Source organism: Neophocaena asiaeorientalis, unplaced genomic scaffold (genome assembly GCF_003031525.2).
Source record: "Neophocaena asiaeorientalis asiaeorientalis breed wild unplaced genomic scaffold, Neophocaena_asiaeorientalis_V1.1 scaffold398, whole genome shotgun sequence".
Lineage (NCBI taxonomy): Eukaryota > Metazoa > Chordata > Mammalia > Artiodactyla > Phocoenidae > Neophocaena > Neophocaena asiaeorientalis.
This window is the reverse complement of record NW_020173416.1, coordinates 2831758-2858455: the sequence shown is the minus strand read 5'-3', so window position 1 is coordinate 2858455 and position 26698 is coordinate 2831758. Positions and strand designations below refer to the sequence as shown.

At 36.2% G+C, this 26698-nt stretch overlaps 1 protein-coding gene across 2 annotated transcripts in view; it reads left to right on the top strand.

The window, feature by feature from the left end:
• GPHN (gephyrin) overlaps positions 1 to 26698 on the top strand; it is a 601186-nt gene that overhangs the window by 325303 nt on the left and 249185 nt on the right. For both annotated transcript variants that reach the window (XM_024747262.1, XM_024747261.1), the window contains exons 7-8: positions 4188 to 4460; positions 5787 to 5894. In XM_024747262.1, coding sequence (XP_024603030.1) covers positions 4188 to 4460; positions 5787 to 5894 — 381 coding nt within the window. The remainder of the gene's footprint in view (positions 1 to 4187; positions 4461 to 5786; positions 5895 to 26698) is intronic.

Genomic DNA, 26698 nt, shown 5'->3' with positions numbered 1-26698 from the left:
AAAGTATAGTTACAGTTTGGGCTTAAGAATCATCCCTGCTTCTGGCACCCACAGTTGCAGCCCTGGTCCTAGGACCATTGCATCAGGTAGAAAAGAAGAAAGTTGAGGTGACGTGGGGAAAAACGAAAAAGGTTAACCGTAAAGAGAAAAGTATAGTTGTACAAGCATCCTTTGCCATCCCCTCTTCCCAGAAAAGTAGAGGAATCTGTCTAGAAGGAACTCACACTTAGCCTCCCTATTGTTGAGTGTGATCACACACTAATGAAGGCTTCATGACTTTATCTCCTCACATTTTAGACAACAAATATTTCAATTGCCCGTTTCAATTTTCTATCATATTTTTGCTCTGAGGATGAAAGTGTTCCTTGGTCTGAAGAAATGTGCCTCCATGGTCGTTGATACAATATCTTCTGTTCTGGTCCTTTTATAGTACATTGAACATTTGCATCTACTCTGGGATAAGCAAAGCTCATACCAGAGTAAGTGTCTATACCTGTTAGGACCCATTTGTAGCCTCCAGGGACTAAAAGCATCAGTCCAACATGACAGCTATGTGTAGGACTTTTCCCCTGTGGAATTTGCTGCATATCCCTCTGCCTCTGTGTCTCTCTTTTTAGCAGACAAAACAGTTCTTATTGGCATTTTGTGTCTCAGAGTGTAAGAGGAATATAGCTAGATTCAGCCCATCTCTGCATTGCTACAGACCTCCAGTGTCCACTCATTTCATGGACCCAGGTGGCCATCTCAAGCAAGTACACCAGGATATCTGCTCGCCAGTACCAATCAACTTCCAGTTCTGGAAGGGAGTTCTTCTTGTGGGCATTAACATAATCTACTTTAATATACCCCTTAGTTCCCAGAGTGATTTCCCCAGGGCCATGTCCCATACAGGTATTCCTTTAATAGACCAGTTTTCCATTGCCCATCTGCCTGACCATACGGCCAGGCCATTTGGACACTTCCCGTGACTCAGTAAAAACCCAAACATAGGTGCAAACATGTAGTTCAGCCCATCGAGCTGATTTGTTTTTACCTTCTTCAATCAGAGTGGCGGCCTTCCAAACAGGATGCTGTCCCTTCACCTTGGAATTGCCATCCATAAACCAAGCAGCTCTTTGTTGATCAATAGAAAGCTGTTTATAGGGCACCGCCCAAGTGGCCCAAGTGGCCATAGGATCCAGCAGCTCCTCAGGTGGTTCCGAAGTCAGCCCTAGGTGAAAAGAGGCTGCCTGCTCGTGAGTACCTCCTTGCATTCTCCTGGTAGCATGATTCTATATGCAACATTTCCATTTTATTATGGAACTCTCCTGGGCATTGCCGTCCCCATTAGAGCTTTTCTCTGAAATTACCCAAGACCTTTTGGATATTTCAGGTTTTAGGATTATTTTGTGTCCTTTAGTTATAAAGGCAGTCTCAGTTAAAGTCAAATAGCAAGTAGTAATTGTCTCTCAAATGGAAATTTTCTGGTCCAAAATCCCAGCAGTTGTTGTTGGGTGGCACTCACAAGTTTTTGCTATAAGCCCAGTCTGCACTCCACACAGGGCTTTTGTACAGCAAATTAATGAACTCTGTGGGCCCATTTAGCATGTCCAATTATATTGGTGGACGAGTGGATTTACATGCCTGCTGCTTTACAATATGAGGTAGAGGACGAATTCTCCAGTCAGACACAGCATCCATGCCCATAATACATTCAGGTAAAGGAGATTCACCACTTCACATAAAGTTCACTTTCCAAACATTCTGATTCTTATCCAAACATTCACCTTAATCCCATCAACTATTGCATTCCTATATCTTCCCATTCTAACTGTACCCCCTCCCCCATTAGGATTTCAACAGGTTGTAGAATCACAGTACATGAAGCTCCCATGTCAAGGAGTTCCAGAAAAGTCTCTTCTCTGTCTCCTGATGATTTTAGCCATTTATGTGCATATGGCCTTGGAGTTTAAGGCCTGGGTTGGGTCAAGGGATCCATACCCTTTTGTCAGGCCTTATATTGATTAGATTATGGGTCCATCACTTAAGGTGATGAAAGGTAAGGTTTCTTTGCTTCCTGGCTTTTTTAATTGCTCCAAACCAGGGTAAATAGAGATTTGCTTAGGACCCCTTAATGTTAGGAGACCAGCAGGGTCTCCAGTCTGTCTATTCAGCCCACAGCAGTGCTTCTTTAAGACCTCTGTTTTGTCCCCATCAATGCTCACTTTTTTCATACATTTCTTAATAACCATTTAAATATTTCCACCCTGCTAGGACAAGTTCCTTGAATCTCTTGTTTCTTTTTCCCCATTTTCTTATGAATCAGTCCAACTTTATTTACTGTTTATTGCTTCAACATAAATTTTTCCTTGGGAAGCAGCTCTGAGGCTAGCAGCTATATGTCAGACCATTCAGAATCCAAACTTGGCCCAGCCTCAGGATCCACCCCAACATTCTCCATTACTTTTGTTTTAGCTAGTACAGATACCATTAACCAAGAAATAGTGTGTTTACTTTGTTTTTTATCATTTTGCATTTCTTGTGCTTTGACATAACCTTAGGAGTTAGATCTTTCATTTTAAAACTTCATTGCTAATTTTATCTCCAGTAACTAATTACAGTACAGCTGCAGTTCCATACTGTGGGTGACCCTGTGTTCATCTAGGCTCTAAAGATTCGTTATCCGCCACCCTCTCTTCCTTCCTCTTCCCAGATCACAAGTTCCAGTGAGTCAGGGTCTTTCTATCAAATCCCACTTCTTAACACCAACTGTAAGGAGTTTTGACCAACTGCAGAAGTTAGCCAGCTACAAAGTTGGAGCACTCCGTAAGGCTGCCCTCATTTCTGACACCAGTTGCAATTGAGGGGATTTCTAAAATCACCCTCACTTTTAATAATTCACAAGAAGGACTCACAGAACTCACTGAAAGCTGTTATACTTATGGGTATGTTGTATTACAGGGAAAGAATACAGGTTGAAATCAGCCAAGGAAGGAAGCACATATGGCAGAGTCTAAGAGAGGTACCAAACAGGGAACTTCTGGTCATCCTCTTCCATGGAATCATGGAAGCATCACCTCCTCTTAGCCACAATATAAGACAGTATACACAGAGTATTGGTAACTATGTACATTCTCCTTTGCCTTTGGTGTTCAGAGTTTTTATTAGGATTTGATCACGTATTGTCCACATGGTTGACCTTTAGTCAGCCATTCCCAGTTCTTTCCAGAGGCAAAACTGATACAGTGTTTCCCAAAGCCCTCATAGTAAACCACATTGTTAGACTGTGCAGTGGCCAAAGCCCCCAGGCAAACAGAGACACTCTTATCAGGCATGACATAACAAAGAACTAGAGATCACCTCCCAAAAACTGAGAGTAAAGACCAGACCTCTCTTTGATTAAAGTTAAATTCTTCACTATACAATTTTTTCCAGTAGGTTAAAAGATTAGATACCTTCCAGGTAGTCCATAAATTGTAAGATATTTCTTTACATATTAGATTTTAAGGTAAGTTACTGTAAACGTAAAAGAGAAAGACCTCTGCTCAAACATATTCCCCAAACATATCTGGCCTTATGTTCTGATTTTTAAATTCTCACCTATTTTCTTTTGGTGATACAATATAGGTAATAATGGATATATTTTGAGCATTAGCTGCCTGTTCTCCTTGCTTGGCACCCTGCAATAAATGCTGTACTTTCTTTCACTGCCCACTAAAAAAAAGAAACCAAGAGACTATATTGACTTTTATGCTGTACAAACTTATACCTATTTTTACATATTGTACAACGATGTCTAGCTGTACTTTATGATTGTAGTCAGAACTTATTTCTCTGAATAAAATAGTTCAGTACTCAATTGGTTTGTTAGTTCTAGTATCCTTCTCTAACCAGAAAGGTAAAAATTCTTACCTGCTCTCTCATAATGTATCTTTAAACCCCAAAGTTTTATAGAAATTTTACTTAAAAAAAAAAAAAGTACTGTGTGCTTATATAGTGTAGTTCTTCAGCTTATGGAGAATACCGTAATATATACCATTCTTACTTCATATTTTGCATTGCAAAGACAATACATTAAATATGATTCTTTCTTAAGACAGATGGAGAGAAAATCACAAATCCAAAATCACAAACACATTTGACTGCTGCCATTTTGTATGCCTATAAAAATGCTTTATCTTCATTTTTTTTCTTCCTCTTGCATACAGGAATGCTTTCAGTTCATACTGCCAGCCCTACCTCATGCCATTGACCTTTTACGTGATGCCATTGTAAAAGTAAAAGAAGTGCATGATGAACTTGAAGATTTACCTTCCCCACCACCACCTCTTTCCCCTCCTCCCACAACTAGCCCCCATAAACAGACAGAAGACAAAGGGGTTCAATGTGAAGAAGAGGAAGAAGAGAAGAAAGACAGTGGTGTTGCTTCAACAGAAGATAGTTCTTCATCACATATAACTGCAGCAGCCATTGCGGCCAAGGTAAGCCTGCTGAGAGAGACCCAGAGATCTAAAGGACCCACAGGTAAATGTATTGATCTCATCTCTCTTTCCATCCCATTCTTCCATAAGTTAAATACCACTTCAGGGCATCCTTTAAAAAGAACGGGGATATTCCTGACACTCCACAGCTATATTCCCTCCATTATGTAGAGTTCTTGAAAGCATTGAAGTTTTATTCTGCATTCTGAGGCATTAAAAATTCTGCTGTTATCTACTGAAGTAATAGCTCCAGTGATAAACAATGTGACATTTAAGAACTCTTTGAAGATGTCATTTTTGTGATCATAGTAAATATACAATGTTCATGTATTCAGAACATCAAATATTCACAAATTCTTAGAGGAGCACCAAACTGAAGGTAAGATACCTAAGGTGGTTCAAGAAATTAGCTGAGGAAGATTAATAAATATTTTTTTTTAAGACAAGACTTTTCAGCAGTTAAGTAGCACTTATTTAACTATTGGACACAAATTACTCCAGTCATAAAGAGAAGAAATGGATGTAAGATATTCATGTTTTTAATTTAATAAAGTAATAAATATCATTAAAACAGCATCAAAGTATTACAAGTTCTCTTTGAACAATTCTGGGAGTAAATATAGTACCATGAAGTATTTCAGTAAATTTAGTTATCATCTTAAAGTCACAGAACATGATTTATATTATTATCCATATCTAGTATAACCCACCTTGTACACTTTAAAATCTTCAGACAGTAGCATATCACTTCTGGGAGTAATGATTGTTCATTGAGAGTGTAAAGATTGAAAATCTAATCGCTATATGAAGTAATTTTTAAAGTTTATGGCTCATCCAGATACTTTGGGTATGAGCATAGCATGAGAGGATTTTTTGGACAATGTATATATTGGAAAGGATCATAGAGATCCTTTGGAAGTGTCCATTCAGACAACAAGTAGGTGGTTCTTTCACTGAAGATGGTATTATTCTGTCTCCAGATCCATTCAGTGATCCATTAAGTCCTTGCTTAAGGCTAGTAAGTATTTGTTGTGCGTGAGGTTTGTTCTGTTTTTATGGAAATGATTGATGAAATACATTATTAAGTCATCGTATGTTCTCTTTCTTTTACTCTTAATTAAAAGAGTTAAAAGTACCATCAGTTTCAATCTTAAAAAAAGCTTGTACCATTTGAAATCTAAGCTAATTTTGTCATTCTTCATTTGAAAATTTTTGACATTCCATTGTTCCATTTGTTTTCACCCTTTTTCCTTTCCAGTCATTTTGCTTGTATAGTTTCATGTTTTCCTGTCACTATATTCATAGTTGTTATGTGTTGTGCATTAGAAGCATCCATTCTACACCAGTCCTGCTGTTATCATGGCACACGGTGAGCAGCCCATCCCTGGTCTCATCAGTTATTCCCATGATGCAACAGGCAGTGCAGAGGAACCGGTAAGACAAGAGGCTTTTGCATTAATGATTTTGCAAGCATACAGCCTACCTCCTATCCTTGGAGGTAGGCTATAGCATATGACGGAAGATGTGTTTTACTCTGAAAGACCTTCACTAGTGCTTTTTTGGGAAAGTGTAAGTGCCACTGAGTATCTTCCATCAAGGAATTTAATAGAGTTTCTCCTGTACCTAAAGTACTCTAACATCATTAAGATTTTGTAGTATGTGGCAATGAACTTTCATCACATGACTTTCAAGAAATTCATTGCTCAGAAGTTATCTTTTTCTTTAGTAATTTCATCACATACCTTAAAATAAATTGCCTAGCTTAATTAAGATAATCCCTTAAGAGGATCACATTAAGTTTTAATATCCAAACAGATTGGTCAAGATAATATTTAATTTGTATTAATCTTGCTTTTTTTCCTTATGATTTTGCATCTTTTTTTCTTTTCTTTCACTATGTTCTCATTACAACCATTTAGAAAGTTGAGTCTTTGTACAAATTCTGATATACATATAGAAACTTTTAAGGGTGTTTATCACTTCTTTCAGTCATTGGCTGAATGATACTTTGTAAAAAGTGTCAGGCTAGGAAAGATTAAACTGATAAGTATAGCTGAATAAGCAGTGACAATTTAGACCATGGCTGCAAAAGAAACCTCAGTCCCTGATATGAATATAAAATGAGAAGGAAAAAGAAAAATAAGTAATAAGTGTAATTTTGTTTTTAATCCTTAGGAAGAAAAAACACCCAGGATTTCAGGGGGATGCAGGGAGGAAAACTAGTATCAGTCGACCCTTAGGAGCTAAACTACCAAATGATGACTTTAACACTTATATTCAACAAGCCATGCCTGGTTGGAAACAAACTTAGCTGAGTCAAAGGCCAAGTAGAAAATGTAAATATTGATTAATAAAATTATTAATGAATTCCAGTTGACAACTGAATTCTCCAGCTATAGCTTTGCTATAACTTATAAACATTCCAAAGTATACCAAACTGTCTTTTGTATTCTCATATTATAAAGCAACCACAGCAACTACAATAATTATCCTGGTTTTCAAACTAAAATATTTGGAAGTTTTGTATTCATAACCAAGCTTTTAAGTTATCATATTCTGAGTTTCATATTATTACACAGAAAATGATTTGAATAACTCTTCAATAGTTAGCTCCTAGTGATCTGAATACTGGTTATTGCCAAACTGATCAACTTGCTTTTTCAGGAAACAAAGAGGCTTGAGAAGTGCTTCTCATAATGGATATTTGTTAGTTGCCTCTCCAGCAGCCATTTCCCATCCCTCTTTCTAACACTACACTGCATTTCCCAGTCATATAGTTAGGGTGAGATTGACTAATCCTCCAGGGTAGGTGGCTTAGTATAATCAGCATATCTATTTCACATAACCACAGTTTTTAGTTCAAGGAACACATAATTCAGGTCAATAGGAGCAAGTGGGTCTCATCTCTTAGATTTTATTTGAATGACTAGGCATATAGACTCTATTTCCTATTGAATATGAATGAGGAAATATACAACTCAAAGAATTCCTATCTTGGAACCATGAAAGTAATGCCTGCCAGTAATGGAGCCAACTGTAAAGAAGCATTCCTAAGAAATGGGAGAGAAAGAGAGGTACTCGGTCCTGTCACATTTTTCAACCACTTACTCCAGCCCCTGTTGAACTATACCCGCCTCTACTTTTCAGTTACCTGAGCCAATACGTTACTTTGAAAAAGCTAATTAGAGATAGAGATGGGTAAACTGTTGTCTGCAACCAAAAAGCATCTTGACTAATAATTCTCAGTATGTAGTGTCTCATCAAAGAGCTGAAAAGACTTCCTTATAATAACTGAAACATATCAAATAGGAATCCCTGAAGTTTCATATTTGAGTGAGAAACCTGATTCAAGAGAACAGAGAGTGGGGGCATGTGACACACGGAAGGAAAAAAGGAAAAATAAATCTTGCCCCTCTGTGATTACTAAATAAGTGTAAAGGTCTTTTCAAGGAGACTGGATCCAAACCTGAAGAAATTACAACTATACTTTGCATAATGCTTGTATTATGCTTGCAAAACTCCAAGCATAATGAGAGGCAAGGAGGAATTTAAGACAAAAATAGCCATGGAGATACATAATAAGAAATCTTGTCTTACTGACAGAAATTAAATCTTCTGGAGAAGTCCCACATAATAATGATGGTCCCCAAGCTCCACTGGATGCAAGAAAATCTGCTTGCCCTGGGAAGAAAGAGTTGCTGATTTCCTTTTGGGAAAGGATATGGAGAAAACAAATATGTTAGATTGATATGGCCAGTCGGGAAGTGTCTGTCTTCCTAGGGCATTTATTTGGAACTTAAGAGAGAAAATGCTAAAAGTTAGCAACCTGACACTCATAGATTTCCCTGGAGATAAATGATACCATTACAAAAGACCAGAAGCACTTAAAAAGTTTTGGTCAGAAAATTGAAGAATATACATGGTTGTATATATATGGTTTTATTGTTTCTTCCTATCCATGATGATTTTAGTATATTAAAATAATATTGTCAGTCATTCTTCTAAACATTTTACATATACCAACACTTTACATACATTGTCATTTTACTTATGAGAAAATTGACACACAAAGAGGTTAAGGACATATAACCAGCTAGAGACTAAACTGGTATTCAAGTCCAGGCAGTCTGGCTCCAGAATCATCACTCTTCACCTCTCTGCTATAGCAACTCTCAGTGCAAGAGAGAAAGAAAAAGAATGATGTTATGGGAGATGACTAACTAGTTACAAATTCTTCTATAGAATGAGAATTAGGATTTTTGGACCTTGGTTTGGAATACTTGAATGATAAAATGTATTGCACAACGTAAGAACTGTGAACAGTAGACTATATTTACTCTGGAAGTTTGCTGGTCCAAGCAGCAAAGCTTTAAGCTATAAGCACAATTGGAGTCAGAAATATATTTAGATAAATCCATGAAAACAAATACTTCGGAGAACACAGTATGATATGCGTTAAAGGATAATATGTTTAAAGGTTGAATCATAACATTCATAGAAATATAAATGTGTCAGTTATTCTATTTAATTAATTAATTAGAGAACAGTAAGCTGTTAAACCAGTTCAAAGAAAAAAAAAGGACACATACATATATCAACAGTCACAAAGACTGGGATGAATTTATAAATAGATACAAAATTGGTCAGTATACACAGGACAATAATCAATTGTTCCTTCTCAAGACAAAATTTATTTGCATTTCTGTAGACAATAATTTGCGTTAGCATTAGTTTTCTATAGCTTGCAGAGTTGTAAAATAGTGAAAGTAAAAAGTGCAGATAACCCAGAAGAGTATACAAATCAGGACATTTAATAATCTTTCTTGCCCATTTTCTTGACAGCTCTCTACACCCCCAATCATAATAATCTCATAATGATTTTTGTTGCAAAAAAATGGCAGATCTCATTCGTTTGGGATTGATTATTTATTTAGCTGCAGCAAGGTATTAATTAACCAGGTAGCTTCTCTGAGTTTGCTTTGCAAATACTGAGGCTGCAAAATTAACTTCTCTCTGGAAGTTTTCATAGGGAATCTCAGATTTTACTTTTAAAAGTTTCTATTTTTGCCATTCCAAGTTTAGGAAGCCAAGCCCCAGACAATCTCTTCACCCTATTTCACCTGCAGGTACCTGTTACTGGGTGAATTCCTCTCTTCTCCAGGTCACCAAAAGTTCATTACCATATATAAGTGACCTTCCTTAACCACATGTAAGGCTGAGACCCTCTACTTCAGGTACCAGGTCATTTTTCCTGGGAGGGCTTTATAGGTATTAGCTTCGTGAGTACAGCCAGTCTTTGTTCTTCAGAAGTGGTAGACGTATCTGATTAAATGGGCACCATTCTCAAACATGACACAGGTAAGTCCTTGGTTCCACCATCAGTTTGTCCAATTATATCCTGTTAAAAAGGAAGATATTCTTAATAAATCTATGGAAATCACTATATTGTCAAAAAAAGTTAGCAGACCTAGTAAGAGTTTCTGAATTCTGAGGGACTCGGTGAGAATCAAAACTTTTAGTTTTAAGAAATCAGGATGTACGAAATTGTGTGGGTTATATATAGATTGAGAAGAAAGAAGAAATTTCTTCACATACCCTAAAAATAGAACATTTAAAACATCAATAATATTCCAAACAAATAGCCAGGAAAAAATTCTTCTGTTTACTCAGTCCTATGTAATTAATTCTCATTCTACTAAATCTTAGCAGTTTGCTTTCATGAAGCTTTCAGCTTCTAGACTAATGAGAGTTTTGGAAATACTAACCCAGTCCACTATTACAGTCTAAAAGTTATCTAAGCAATATCACTTCAGCAGTCTGTACCCAAGAATATATATTTTGAAGTGTCAGTAGTTGGAAGTATCTGGTACAGTTCTTTCTGTGAGGCTTGTGAAACTGTCCTTCTTGTTAAATGCACAAGCTCTGGTCTGTAGCTTACAGCATAACTTTTAGGTAAGCATCAAAATCCATCTGTAGATGACAGGAACTTAATAGCTGTAGTTATTAACTGTATCCAGTAATAGCGGAATGGCAGGGAGTAAAATTCTCTATTGAGGGATGGAATATAACTATTTCACGAGTTTTTAAGCAGTATTTCCCCTTAGAGTAAAACCATTAGGGACTGGGGGTAATTGACAATTCTCCAGGGACTTTACACAAAGCACACAATTAATGAAATAGTTATATTAATAACATTTTGCTTATATAAACTTAACCTAGAGGAGACTGGGCTTCTCTTTTTTTGTTGTTTTTTTTTGGTTTTTTTTGTTTTTTCTGTATGTGGGCCTCTCACTGTTGTGGCCTCTCCCGTTGCGGAGCACAGGCTCCGGACGCGCAGGCTCAGCAGCCATGGCTCACGGGCCCAGCCGCTCCGCGGCATGTGGGATCTTCCCGGACCAGGGCACGAACCCGTGTCCCCTGCATCGGCAGGCGGACTCTCAACTACTGCGCCACCAGGGAAGCCCTGGGCTTCTCTTTTGATATGACGACTTCTTATGAAATTTATAGTTGTAACTCATCAAACAAACTAATTATATCTTTCATCACTCTTATCTATGCTGAAAGAACAAATTTCTGTGATTTCTAGGAGCCTGCCAGGAAATCTCAAAGATAGTTTTCAGTGAAAGATACCCTGAAATTTTTTAATAATTTGATTTGATTTAGAGTTGTCAGAGGAAATTTGGACACTTGATTTAAGATAGGATCATGGATGCCTGAGAAATAATTTTTTGGTTGCCTTTTTTTATTAAAATGACAATAAAACATTTTTAAAAGCACAAAAGGTAACACAGTTAAGAAGTAACTCTTTCATAACTGAGGAACTTTTTGTTCTTTTTCCCCTTAAATACTCAAGCATATAATAAAGTTAACATATAGCAGAGAAAATTATTCTGGTAAGACACAGGATCTCTGCTATCTAGGCAGATTACATAGATAGTGGGTAAAAGCACTAATCAGTAGGCCAAGGAAAGAAGCCCATCAAAATTAAGTGAACCTTGTTTTAAGTGAATGTGTATTTTAACACATTTTATAACTTATTTTCAGGCTCGGGCATTATAAATCAAAGGAAATAATCTTCACTTTCCGAGTTTTATCTTTCATTATGTTCTTTCAAATATTCTGCAACAAACTGATACTTTGCTTTAGTATTACAGTTCTTTCTCAAATGACCCACAAGTTGAAAACTATCTTCATAATAATATAATGGTATAGTTTATTTAACATGCAACATGTTAATCATTGCTTTTTTCAAATGAATTAGTAAGTTCGTAAAATTTTTGTTTTGATTTCAAATTCAGTAAATATTGATAGTTATAACCCACATGTACAAAAGCTCTAGGAGTTCTAAATAAATTATAAATGTGTAAAGGGGTCCAGAGACCAAAACGTTCGAGGACTGCTGCTTTAGGGCAATTTTTTTTTTCCCCTTAAAAAAATAAAAGCACATGCTCAGTTGTATATCTCTATCACTGCTGCTTCTGCTGTAGTCTCAGCAACTCATATTAAGTATAACTTTTAATGAAAGTCATTTCTATTTCACAGAGAAAACTTGGGGTAGATAATTAAGAACTATCTGACATACGCATATATTAGCAGACAGCAAAGCTCATAAACATGCATAATATAATTTTCTACAGTGACATGCAATCCCTTGACTACTTGTTATAGTAGCAAAAAGGAACATGTTCATAAATATGACACAAATTTCTAGCATCTATATAGCAAATAAAAATAAGCAAAAGTATATAAACTTAAAATTATGATTAGTAATCAGTGCAACAAAAGAAAAAATAGATAAGACTCCATCAAATTAAAAACTTTTGTGCATCAAAGGATACTGTCAAGAGAGAAAAAGACAAATGACAGAATGAAAGAAAATATTTGCAAATCACATGTATGAGAAATGATTAATATCTAGAATATAAAAAGAACTGCTGCAACTGAGAAAAGAAAAAAAAGGGAACCCAATTGAAACATGGGTGAAGGATTTGAATAGACGTTTCTCCAAGGAAGGTATACAAATAGCAATGTGCACACAAAAAGATACTTAACATCACCAGTCATTAGAGAACTGCAAATCAAAGCCACAATGAGATACCACTTTATATCCATTCTGGTGTTTTATCAAAATAAAAAAAAAACCTCCCCCCCCCCAAAAAAAAAAAAAAACCCCCCCCCCCCCCAAAAAAAAAAAACACAAATAACCCAGAAAATTAGTGTTGGCAAAGAATGTGGAGAAATTGGAACCCTTGGGCATTGCTGGAGGGAGTATAAAATGGTGCCACCACGGTGAAAAACACTTTTGTGGTTCTTCTAAAAGTTAGCCATGTGATCCAGCAATTCTACTTCTACTTATATACCCAAAAGAATTGAAAGCAAGCACCTAGTACACCAGTGTTTATAGCAGCTATATTCACAATGGCCAGAAGGTGGGAACAGCCCAAAGATACATGGATAAACAAAATGTGTTATACAGATATAACTGAATATTATTAAGCCGAAAGAAGAAATGAAGTTCTGATACATGCTACAACATGAATGAACCTTGAAAACATTATGCTGAATTTAATAAGCCAGAAATAAAAGGACAAATATTGTATGAGTTCACTTACATGAGGTACTCAGAATAGTCAAATTCATACAGGCAGAAAATAGGATAGATGAAAGTGGAGAGTGGGAAGTTACTGTTTAAAGGGTATGGAATTTCTCTTTGGGATGATGAAAAAGTTCTGGAAATGGATAATGGTGATGTTTGCATTACATTGTGAATTTGCTTAATGCCATTTCATTGTACACTTAAAACTGGTTAAAGTAGTAAATTTTATGTTATGTTTCACCACAGTAAAAAAAAATTTATTTACGCTTAGTACTTGATGTTTCCTATTTTATCTTATTTAAAAATTATCTAGGCTTCTAATGATTATCCATTAATTTAATGTAATGCACTCCAAAGTTTAAGTTACCTAAAGATCATGGAAATTATGTTCAAGCTGACATGGATTATGTAGGAATAATGTAAGCTTCTTCAGTCAATAAACCTGTATATGTTTAGGGAAAGCAACCCAAGAAAAACAAAATATGTACTTGTATTATATTTAACATTAAAAATTATTTAAGACAATTTTTAAACCAAAATTATTAAGCTAGTCTTATTTGCCAAAGATTTACCCTAATTTTATGAACTTGGATTCTTAAAATATTTATGAGTTAGTTTCTAGTAGAAGATTCTTTTTTAAGTCTAGCATATTTGAAGTTTTAGAAATTCAGTTTATTTTGGGAAATATTAGGAATAATTAACTTATTTAGGCATTTAGCTCTGTAAGCCAGTCAGAACAGAGCTCCTTTAACTTCAGAGACAATATAGCTTTATACTTCCCAGAGATTGGGAAACATTTCGCAATGGTAAAGGGTAAAGGTCTTTCTGAATTACAGATAAACACAGAGAGGGCTCATAATTTCAATTCTGCAGCTTCAGCCACAGGTCCAGAGTAAATACAGAAACACAAAAACTCATCCCCAATACACCCCCCCCCAAAAAATCAAAGACCTGTTCTCCTTCCCAGAGGGCACCAGTTTAATTGTTTTGAGCTCAAAATGGAGAAATAGACAAATAAAACTACAAGTAGGACTACAAATAGGATTCTCTGTCATCTTTCACCCAACAAAGAATGGACATCTATAATACATTTACAGATATCACCAAATGGTCAGACCATAAAAGCAAAGTCTCAAGCATTGCTGCCACCAGGAAGCAATAATTTCCTGGAAGTGCACAAACTAGAAACAAAGACAAAACACAAATCAAAAAACAATGGGGTTGGGGCTTCCCTCATGGCGCAGTGGTTAGGAATCCACCTGCCAATACAGGGGACACAAGTTCAACCCCTGGTCCAGGAAGATCCTACATGCCACGGATCAACTAAGCCCATGCGCCACAACCACTGAGCCTGCATTCTAGAGCCTGAGAGCCACAACTACTGAGCGACGTGTCACAGCTACTTAAGCCCATGCACCTAGAGCCCACGCTCTGCAACAAGAGAAGCCACCACAATGAGAAGCCCATGCACTGCAACAAAGAGTAGCCCCCCTCGCCACAACTACAGAAAGCCTGCATGCAGCAACGAAGACCCAGTGCAGCCAAAAATAAATAAATAATAATAATGATGATAATAAAATAGATGATATTTTTTTAAAAAATCCACCTGCCAATGCAGGGGACACGGCTTCGATCCCTGTTCCAGGAAGATCCCACATGCCACGTAGCAACTAAGCCCGTGGGCCACAACTATGGAGTCTGTGCTCGAGAGCCCCAAGCCACCACTGCTGAGCCCACGTGCCACAACTACTGAAGCCCATGCACCTACAGCTTGTGCTCTGCAACAGAGAATCCACCACAGTGAGAAGCCCGCACACTGCAACGAAGAGTAGCCCCCGCTCACTGCAACTAGAGAAAGCCCGCATGCAGCGACGAAGACCCAACACAGCCAAAAATAAATTATTTTTTTTTAAAAAAAAAACAATGGGGTTTTGTTTTCTGTTGTTTTTTGTTTTGTTTTGTTTTTTTAAACATAAAGAAACAGTCATCTAAGTAAAGTTCTGTTGGTATTTGGGATTCACTCCAATTGCCAAGAAAAGATACTTGTGGGCTTAAGCAAGTGCTTAAAAGTGTACTCTTTACTATACTACAAAGCTACACTAATCAAGACAGTATGGTACTGGCACAAAAACAGAAATATAGATCAATGGAACAGGATAGAAAGCCCAGAGATAAACCCACGCACATATGGTCACCTTATTTTTGATAAAGGAGGCAAGAATCTACAATGGAGAAAAGACAACCTCTTCAATAAGTGGTGCTGGGAAAACTGGACAGGTACATGTAAAAGAATGAAATTAGAACACTCCCTAACACCATACACAAAAATAAACTCAAAATGGATTAAAGACCTAAAGGTAAGGCCAGACACTATCAAACTCTTAGAGGAAAACATAGGCAGAACACTCTATGACATAAATCACAGCAAGATCCTTTTTGACCCACCTTCTAGAGAAATGGAAATCAAAACAAAAATAAACAAATGGGACCTAATGAAACTTAAAATCCTTTGCACAGTGAAGGAAACCATAAAGAAGACCAAATGACAGCCCTCAGAATAGGAGAAAATATTTGCAAATGAAGCAACTGACAAAGGATTAATCTCCTAAATTTAGAAGCAGCTCATGGAGCTCAATATCAAAAAAACAGACAACACAATCCAAAAATGGGCAGCAGACCTAAATAGACATTTCTCCAAAGAAGTTATACAGATTGCCAACAAACACATGAAAGAATGCTCAACATCACTAATCATTAGAGAAATGCAAATCAAAACTACAATGAGGTATCACCTCACACTAGTCAGATTGGCCATCATCAAAAAATCTAGAAACAATAAATGCTGGAGAGGGTGTGGAGAAAAGGGAACCCTCTTGCACTGTTGGTGGGAATGTAAATTGATACAGCCACTATGGAGAACAGTATGGAGGTTCCTTAAAAAACTACAAATAGAACTACCATACAACCCAGCAGTCCCACTACTGGACCTTTACCCGTGAAAACCATAATTAAAAAAGTATCATGTACCACAATGTTCATTGCAGCTCTATTTACAATAGCCAGGACATGGAAGCAACCTAAGTATCCATCAACAGATGAATAAAGAAGATGTGACACATATATACAATGGAATATTACTCAGCCATAAAAAGAAATTAAATTGTAATTTGTATTGAGGTGGATAGACCTAGAGTCTGTCATACAGAGTGAAGTAGGTCAGAAAGAGAAAAATACTGTATACTAACACATATATATGGAACCTAAAAAGAAAAAATGGTTATGAAGAACCTAGGGGCAGGATGGGGATAAAGACGCAGACCTACTATAGAATGGACTTGAGCACACGCGGAGGGGGAAGGGTAAGCTGGGACAAAGTGAGAGAGTGGCATGGACATATATACACTACGAAACGTAAAATCCATAGCTAGTGGGAAGCAGCCGCATAGCACAGGGAGATCAGCTCGGTGCTTTGTGACCACCTAGAGGGGTGGGATAGGGGGGATGGGAGGGAGATGCAAGAGGGAAGAGATATGGGGATATATGTATATGTATAGCTGATTTGCTTTGTTATAAAGCAGAAACTAACACACCATTGTAAAGCAATTGTACTCCAATAAAGATGTTAAAAAAAAAAGTGCACTCCTCTGGCAATGCTGTTTACTGGTTCTATTAGGTGAATCCATTGGGTATCTCAGTGGATGATCTCTAAAACTGTTAAAGAATTATTTTTTAAGTTAAAATCATGTCTTTGTTACAAATACCAAATGAATACATGTCAAAGATCTTATTTCATTTGTTAAGTAATGAGGGAACCAGAAAGATGTTACAACTGGTTAACAGGAGAATTCAAAGAACACAAATATATAGGCATTGGGAGTGCTGAAATGAATTTACAAATAAATGCAACACTTGGTGATTACCTGCAAGGCAGTCCATTGTACTTCCATGGTACAAAAGGATCATTTGGACGAACACTACTTACATTACTCTCAGTTTTTTACAACTTATATTTGTAAAATAGCTAAAAGACTAAACAGTGTAGATAATTCAAAATGGTCCACTACACAAGACACCTAAGAATATTTTTGTCCATTTCAAAGTCTTTCACAATTTTTCCTGGCATATGAAAGGAATACAATAATGCATGGATGTTTACAGAATAAAATAAAATTTCTGTTCAAGATGTCCATGTGCTTAATGTGCTTTTTTATTCTTGTTTATTTGTTCCTACTCATATGGGTGACATGTAGCAGGATTTTTTAGAAGGTTATGTTATCTTTAGTAATGTTTGACTTTCTCAAAATTTTAATTGAAAGAACCGAGAAGTTTTTATATCACTACTATAGTTGTTAATGTAGGGATTGAGTTATTAGGATGCCAGTTGTTTTTTCCTAGCATTAACCTTTTAGTACTGTGGACTGATTTTGTATGCATGTGTAGTAAACCTGTAGTAATCACTATTTGGGCCAATAAGTATATGTTCTTATAAGTTTTTCACAAAGATTGCTATTATTATCAATAAAATAAGTAGGAAACTGTATTAAACTACGTAGACCTTTTTCAAATCTGGGAAATAGTATGCATTGTGCTTTAACAACATGAGCTTTGGCATCAGATAGTTTCTGTTCTACTAGATTCTACATGATCTGGTTCTAGGCCCTTCCCTTACCAACTCTCTCCCTCTCCCCTTTGCTCACTAAGTTTACATCCAGCTTTTTCTTGGCTCTGAGCACATGCTGTTTCCACTACCTAAAAGCTCTTGACCCCACTCTTTACCTGGCTAACTTCTGTTTATTTTTTCTGTTCCAGTTTCAGTGTCTCTTTATCACAGAAAGACTTCACTAATCTTCTCCTCCAATCTAAATTTTTCTCAGAGCTATTCTCTCTCATAACACCTTGTTCTTTTCCTTTATAGCACTTACCACAATTTACAATTATATACTTATTCATGTGTTTGAGTTCTATATATGTAGACTATAACGTCTATGAGACAAGGATCACCTCTGTTAGTTTATATGATTTATCCAACATCCAACACAGTTTGGCACATAGTATACACTGTATGAATATTTGTTTAATATGTTTTATGAAAAACTACAATGCATCATCCAACTAAGTTCACAAGACAGATATAAAAAAACCAAAATATATTTAGCAATCCCCATTACGTACAAGGACTTTTGCATGAGATAGACAAATAATCAGCATATTCTCTCCCTATAGTAAGCAAATGTATTAAGCAGCTATAGTAATAATGATAATATTGATAGATAGCTTTAAATAATTATGTAGCAGACACTATTCTAAGTGTTTTAGACAGATACACCATCAGAAATTGATACTGGAATGCAGGTATCAGCAAGGTTTTACCTTTTTATTTTCCTGGAAGGCAAATTTATATGGAATAATAAGAACTCTGATTACTACCATTGAGAACAACAAAAATCCCAAATGATTTTAGTAAGTATAAACAGTTGTTGTTAAGAAACAAACTCATATGAATATTTAAATTTTTATGTTTATTTTAAAAGATCTGTTATAGTCAAGCCTCATAAGTTCTCTGTCTAGGCAAAATCATAAAGTGTGGCTTTTCTTTATAAATATAAATCATAAATTCTTGTGGATTTTTTATACCATTGATTTTAATCTAAATCCAGGTCTTCACATTTTCTTGTTTAATTTCATTTTTTTGCATTTAACTGATCAGTCTACCCCAAGGAGACCTTTTTTTAAATCTATGTCAGACATTTGGTATTTTACCTGTCTTTTCTAGTGCTGTCACCTGCAAGTATGTTAGTCAAGTCATTCAAGTCACTGATGGAACATTTTTTTAGGATAGGCTATTTCACATACTACCAGAAACTGTACTGGTTAAGTGCTTAACTACCTAATATATGTTTCTCTTCTAGCCCATCAAAACGCACTTTGTCTATCTTGTTCCAAGAACTTTTAAAATTCTCGTCAAATATATGACTTGTCAAATACCTTAGTGAACTCAGGATACTCTGGTTTGATACTTTTGTTCTTTAGTAAATTTTTATAACACTTAATCATAACACTTTAATTGGTGTTCTGATTAGTATTAGAAGCTCTGGGAAGACACATGATATATATTTTTTTTTCTGAAAGAACCCATTTAGGCATTCATATGTAATCTATTTTTATTATTAGTTCAGATCCTATGTTGCACAATTGTATGTATAGTAGGATTTTTAAGAGAGTGCAACCTACCTTAAAGGTCTCTAAATAGAGACGTTACCAGGAAAGGGTTCATTTGATAGAGCTAACCATCAGGCTGACAAGGACTGCAAAAGCCTTACAATGGGGACTGGCGAATTGTTGCCGTGGAAGCCATACTCCTTCATGCATGGCTGTTTTGGGAGACTCACTTCAATTATTATCAATCTGCTCACTAGCTACCCAAAATTAAATCCAAATAACAGATCTTCTGTTGTATTAGTCTTGCAACTTTTCTGTAAGTTTAAATATTTTTTCAAAACAAAAAAATATTAAGTGGTAAAAATAGTGCTTCAAAGAGGAAATGTATGCCGACTAAAGAATTTCTCTAGCATCAAATACAAAGTTGTATGTTTACTTCATTGGTATTCTTACTGGTATTTCAAAAGACAGAGTTTATAAAGGGAAATGATACTTTGGCTATGTATTCTAATTTTGATAATATAATTCTCCATTTCTTCTTTTAGAAGTGTTTGCCTAATCAGTCTAAGTAGCTTTCGGACAGAATAGCTACATAACTAGAAAGAATCAGCACAGTTCCTAAGAAAATATGTATTCCAGTTATAATTTCCCTTACGAGGAAAATTCTGTTGTTTAATAATTCACAGTTGAAATTACAGTGCATGTCCTCAGAGAGTTTGAGATCAGCTGAAATTGTCTTCCCTATCTTCTCAGTTGCATAATATAATACAGATTAGTGCTCTAAAAGTAGGAATGCTATTTCTTTTGGAAGTTATTTGGCATTTCTCCTCCTTATTTGTGCTGACTTACCCACTACAAATTCTGCTTGCTCTAGAACCTCACTACTTAGCAAGCCTTTCATTCATCTCTTATTGACTCCTTTATATACGTTAATGAATTGCAGTTTTCAGACTTTTACCTTTTTTCATCTCCTCATTTCCCCTATTCTCTCCTCTTGCTTATTATATTAAAATAAAGATCACCAAGGCTAAACAACTATCCTTTCTGATTAAACTATTTTTCTGAGTTAATACTTTGTTCCATTCCTTCTATCTCAAAGAGAGCTTGTAATTCTCAGAGTTGGTGGCTGCTTCTGCTTCTTTATTATCAAAGAATAAATTATTAATTATCAACTGTATACAAGACATTATGCTCATTTTTTTGACTTCTCTCAGGCTCTTGAGTACATTGATCACTCCTTAATTTTTGTAACAATCCCTTCCATAGTTTTCATCACTAAAAATTTTTTTTATTGTACAATAATACATGAGTACATTCTTTTTATTAAAAAATAAAAATAAACGTGGATAAGATTAACATCCGCTTGAACCACCCTCTCATCTCATTCTCATTTGCTTTCACACACCCCCCAGAAGTAAACACTTTTCAGTAAATTAGAGGGGTATCCTTTAAAACTATTATCCTTTTCTGTACAAGCGTAGTAAATGAAATCCTAACAGTTTGTATGTGGTGTGTGTGTGTTTGTGTATGTATTTAATTAAGAGAGGGAGAGAGAAACTTGACAAGCTGCTTCTAAAATTTATACAGAATGGAAATGCAAAGGACCAAAAATAACCAAGATACTCATGAATAAGAAAAAGAACAGAGTGATAAGATCTGCTCTATAAATACCAAGACTTAAAATGATATAAAGTGCATTATTGGTGCAAGAATTAACACTTAGATCAATGGAACAGAATAGAAGCCTAAAAAATGCCAACACATATGGACACTTGGTATATGACAGAGTTTGTACTACAGATTAGTGAAGTTCTTTTTTCAATAAATGATGCTGGGACAACAGGCAGTCCTTATGAAAAAATGAAATTGATTCGCGTATCCCATACAGTATCCCCAAAAAAGTTCTAAATTTTTTAGAGACCTAAGTATGAAAGACAAAACTATAAAGCTTTCACAGATTTATATAGGACAAAATTTTCATTGTGCTGGATTAGGGAAAGATTTCTTTTTAAATATATAATTGAAGTAAAAGTCACATAAAATTCAACATGTTTAGGTGTACAGTTCAGTGACTTTTAGTACTTCTACAATATTGTGCAAGCATCACCTCTAATTCCAGAATATTTCATCACCCCTCAAAAAATACCACACCCAGTAAGTAGTCACTCCCCATACCCCCACCTCCCATCCCCTATCAACTTACTGGTTATGTATTTGCCTACTCTGGACATTACATATGAGTGGAATCATACAATATGTGGCTTTTTTTGTCTAGTTTCTTTCACTTCACATCATGTTTTCAAGGTTCATCTGTGTTGTAGCAGACATCAGTACTCCATTTTATGGCTGTAAAATATTTCGTTGTATAGATGTCATGCCTTTTGTTTAGCCACTGATCAGTTGATAGACATTTAGGTTGTTTCCATGTTTTCGTTATTAAAATAATGCTGCTATCAACATCTGTGTACAAGCGTTTGTTTGAACACCAGTTTTTGATTCTCTTGGATATACACCTAGGATAGAACCGTTAAGTAATATAATAATTCTGTGTTTAACTTTGTGAGGAACTGCCAAATTGTTTCCACAGAACTGCCCCATTTTACATACCTAACAGCAATGTATGAGGTTTCCAGTTTCTCTACATACTCAACAACATTTATTTTCCTTTTTTAAAAAAATTACAACCATTGAGTGAGTGTGAAGTGTCTCACTGTGGTTTTGATTTGCATTTCCCTTAATGACTGATGATAATGAACATCTTTTCATGTTGCTTGTTGACCATTTGTATATCTTCTTCAGAGAAATGTCTATTCAAGTCTTTTACCTCATTTCTTAAAATTAGGTGTTTTGTGTTATTTTTAAATGGATTCATCTTTTGTTGTTCTGGATACTAAACCATTATCAGATATATGATTTGCAATATTTTCTCCCATTCTATTGGTTGTCTTTTCAACCTTTCTTGATAATCCTGTGATGTACAAAAGTTTTTAAATTTGATGAAGTCCAGTTTGTCTAAATTTTCTTTTGTTCTTTATGCTTTTGGTATCATATCTAAGTATCAATTACCAAATCCAAGGTAAAGAATATTTATCCCTCTGTTTTCTTCTGAGAATTTTATAATTTTTAGCTCTTACATTTAGGTCGTTGATCCATTTTGAGATAATTTTTGTATATCATGTGAGGAAAGGGTAGAACTTCATTTTTTTTTTTTTTTGGCTGTGTTGGGTCTTCGTTTCTGTGCACGGGCTTTCTCTACTTGTGGCAAGCGGGGGCCACTCTTCATCACGGTGCATGGGCCTCTCACTGTCGCGGCCTCTCTTGCTGCGGAGCACAGGCTCCAGACGCACAGGCTCAGTAGTTGTGGCTCACGGGCCCAGTTGCTCCGCGGCATGTGGGATCTTCCCGGACCAGGGCTCGAACCTGTGTCCCCTGCATCGGTAGGCAGACTCTCAACCACTGCGCCACCAGGGAAGCCCGAGAACTTCATTTTTTAAATGTGGATATCCAGTTGTTCTGACACAATTTGTTGAAAAGATTATTCTTTCCTATTGTCTTGGCACCTTTGTCAGAAATCACTTAACCATAAAAGAATAAGAGGGTTTATTTCTGGACTTCCAATTCTATCCCATTGATCTATATGTCTATCCTTATGGCAGTATTACACTGTTTTGATTACTGCACCTTTGAAGTAAGTTTTGAAATTGGCAAGTGTGAGTTTTCCAACTTTGTTTTTCAAGATTGTTTTGTCTATGTGGAGTCCACTGAGATTCCATATGAATTTTAGGATGGACTTTTCTATTTCTGCAAAAAATTCTATTAGAATTTTTTTTCCAGTTTTCGTGATATTTTTAAATTTATTTTTTTATTGGGGTATAGTTGCTTTACAATGTTGTGTTAGTTTGTTGGAATTTGATAGAGATTGTATTGAATCTGTAATTCCCTCTGTGTAGTATTGCTACCTTAACAATATATGTCTTTCCATTTATTTATGTCTTTTTAAAATAAATTTATTTATTTTATTTATTTATTTTTGGCTACGTTTGGTCTTCTTTGCTGTGTGTGGACTTTCTCTAGTTGTGGTGAGCGGGGACGACTATTCATTGCAGTGCACAGGCTTCTCATTGCAGTGGCTTCTCTTGTTGCAGAGCATGGGCTCTAGGCGAGCGGGCTTCAGTAGTTGTGGCACGTAGGCTCAGTAGTTGTGGCTTGCAGGATCTAGAGCACAGGCTCAGTAGTTTTGGCACATGGGCTTAGTTGCTCCGTAGCATGTGGGATCTTCCCAGACCAGGGCTCGAACCCATGTCCCCTGCACTGGCAGGCGGATTCTTAACCACTGCACCACCGGGGAAGCCGTATTTATGTCTTTTTATGGAGGAAATTTATTCCTTAATATTTTTTTTTAAGAAGATGTTGGCAGTAGGAGTTTAGTAATTTATTATTTATTTATTTTTTTTTTTGCTATGTTGGGTCTTCTTTTCTGTGCAAGGGCTTTCTCCAGTTGTGGCGAGCCGGGGCCACTCTTCATTGCGGTGTGTGGGCCTCTCACTATCGCGGCCTCTCCTGTTGCGGAGCACAGGCTCCAGACGTGCAGGCTCAGTAGTCGTGGCTCACGGGCCTAGTCACTTTGCGGCATATGGGATCCTCCCAGACCAGGGCTCGAACCTGTGTCCCCTGCATTAGCAGGCAGATTCTCAACCACTGTGCCACCAGGGAAGCCCAATTCCTTAATATTTTATTCTTTTTGATTCTGTTGTAAATGGAAATGCTTTCTTAATTTTCTTTCTTTAAATTTTCAGTGTTAGTGTATACAAATACAACTGATTTTGGTGTGTTCCTCATATGTCCTGCAACTTTGCTGAATTTATTAGTTCAAATATTTCTTTCTGTGGAAAAAAAAATTGTGTCATCTGTGAATAGAGATTGTTTTACTACTTCCTTTCCAATTCGGATGCCTTTTCTTGCTTTTTCCTGCCTAATTTCCCTAGAACTTCTAGTACAGTGTTGAAAAGAAGTGATGAGTGCAGACATCCTTGATCCTGATCTTAAAGTAAGCTTTCAGTCTTTCATTAAGTAGAATGTTAGCTGTGGGGTTTATAGATGCCCTTTATCAGGTTTAAAGTTGTCTTCTATTCCTAGTTTTCTGAGTGTTTTTCTCATGAAAAGGTGTTCTAGTTTGTCAGATGCTTTTTCTACATCATTTGGATTCTGGGATCATGTGGATTTTTTCTTCATTCTATTAATGCATTGTATTACACTTTGATTATATTTATTATGTTGAACCACTCTTACATTAATGGAATAAATCCCACTTGGTCATAGTATATAATCCTTTTAATATGCTGTTAGATTAAGTTTTATAGTACTTTATTTAGGATGTTTGCCAAACATCTATATTCATAAAGGATATTGGTTTGTAATATTCTTTTCCTGTGTCATCTTAATTTGTCTTTGGTATCAGGGTAATACTGGCCCCGTAAAATAAGTTTAGGAAGCCTTCTCTTCCATTTTCTGGAAGAGTTTGTGAAGGATTTATTATTTAGAATTATTTAATTCTTCTTTAAACATTTGACAGAATTCTTTGATGAAGCAATCTGGTTCTGAGCTTTTCCTTGTTGGAAGCTTTTTTCTAATTACTGATTCAGTCTTTTTACTTGTTATTTGTCTATTCCAGATTTTCTATTTCTTCTTGAATCAGTTTTGATAGTTTTTGTGTTTCTAAGAACTTGTCTGTTTCCTCTAGGTTACCTCATTTGTTGGCATATAATTGTTCATAGCATTCCCCTTACAATCTTTTTTATTTCTGTGAGATCAATAATAATGTTCCCACTTCATTAGTGATTTTAGTAATTTGAGTTTTATCTTTTTTTCTCTTGGTCAGTCTAGCTAAAAGTTGGCCAATGCTGTTGATATTTTCAAAGAACCAATTTGGGTTTTGTTGATCCTTTCAGTGTTTTTCTGTTCTCTATTTCATTTATCTCCACTGGAATCTATATTACTCCTTCCTCCTCTTTTTTGGGAGGTTAGTTTGCTTTTCTTATACATTTTCCTCTGAGCATTCCTGTTGCTCTATCCCATAAGTTTTGGTGTGTTGTGTTTTCATTTTCATTCATATCAAAGTATTTTCTAATTTCTATTGTGATTTTTTCCTTGACTCATTGGTTGTTTAAGAATGTGTCTAATTTCCACATATTTGTAAAGTTGTCAGTTTACTTCTATATTGATTTCTACTTTTCTTCCATTATGGTCGGAGAAGAAACATTGTATGACTTCAGTATTTTAGTGAGACTTATTTTGTGGCCTTGACATTTGGTCTATCCTGTAGAATGTTCCATGTTCACTTGAGAACATGGAACAATCTACCTGATAGGTAGATTGTTTTCTATATGGTTACTAGCTCTGATTGGTTTATACTCTTGTTCAAATCTTCTGTTTTACTTGTTGATCTTCTTACTGGCTATTCTAGCCATTATTGAAAGTGCTGAGAGCATTGAAGTCTGCCAATTTTATTGTTAAAATTTTTTTTTCTCTCTTTAATACTGTTGGGTTTTGTTTTATATATTTTGGGGCTCTGGATAAGTGTTTATAACTGTTTTGTCTTCTGATGAATTGACCTTTTTGTCATTATCTGAGGTCTTTGTCTCTTTGGACAGTTTTTGCCTTACAGTCCATTTCATCTAATATTATTATAGCTATTCCAGCTCTCTTTTTTATTTATTTATTACATTTTTATTGGTGTATAATTACTTTACAATGGTGTGTTACTTTCTGCTTTATAACAAAGTGAATCAGTTATACATATACATATGTTCCCATATCTCTTCCCTTTTGCATCTCCCTCCCTCCCACCCTCCCTATCCCACCACTCCAGGAAGTCACAAAGCACCGAGCTGACCTCCCTATGCTATGTGGCTGCTTCCCACTAGCTATCTACCTTACGTTTGGTAGTGTATATATATCCATGCCTCTCTCGCGCTTTGTCACATCTTACCGTTCCCCCTCCGCATATCCTCAAGTCCATTCTCTAGTAGGTCTGTGTCTTTATTCCTGTCTTACCCCTAGGTTCTTCATGGCATTTTTTTTTTCTTAAATTCCATATATAGGGCTTCCCTGGTGGCGCAGTGGTTGGGAGTCCGCCTGCCGATGCAGGGGACACGGCTTCGTGCCCCGCTCCGGGAGGATCCCACATGCTGCGGAGTGGCTGGGCCGTGAGCCATGGCTGCTGGGCCTGCGCATCCAGAGCCTGTGCTCCACAGCAGAAGAGGCCACAGCAGTGAGAGGCCCGTGTACCGCAAAAAAAAAAAAAAAAAAAAAAAAAACCCTGTATAAAAAAGATCTCAGTATTAGTTGTTGCAGGCAAGATAAACCAATGAATGTCAAAATAATGGGCAGACGTTTGAGGAAAAATAGTGTATTTGCATAGTCGCAAAGTATCTTTCCCGGGCTTCCCTGGTGGCGCAGTGGTTGGGAGTCCGCCTGCTGATGC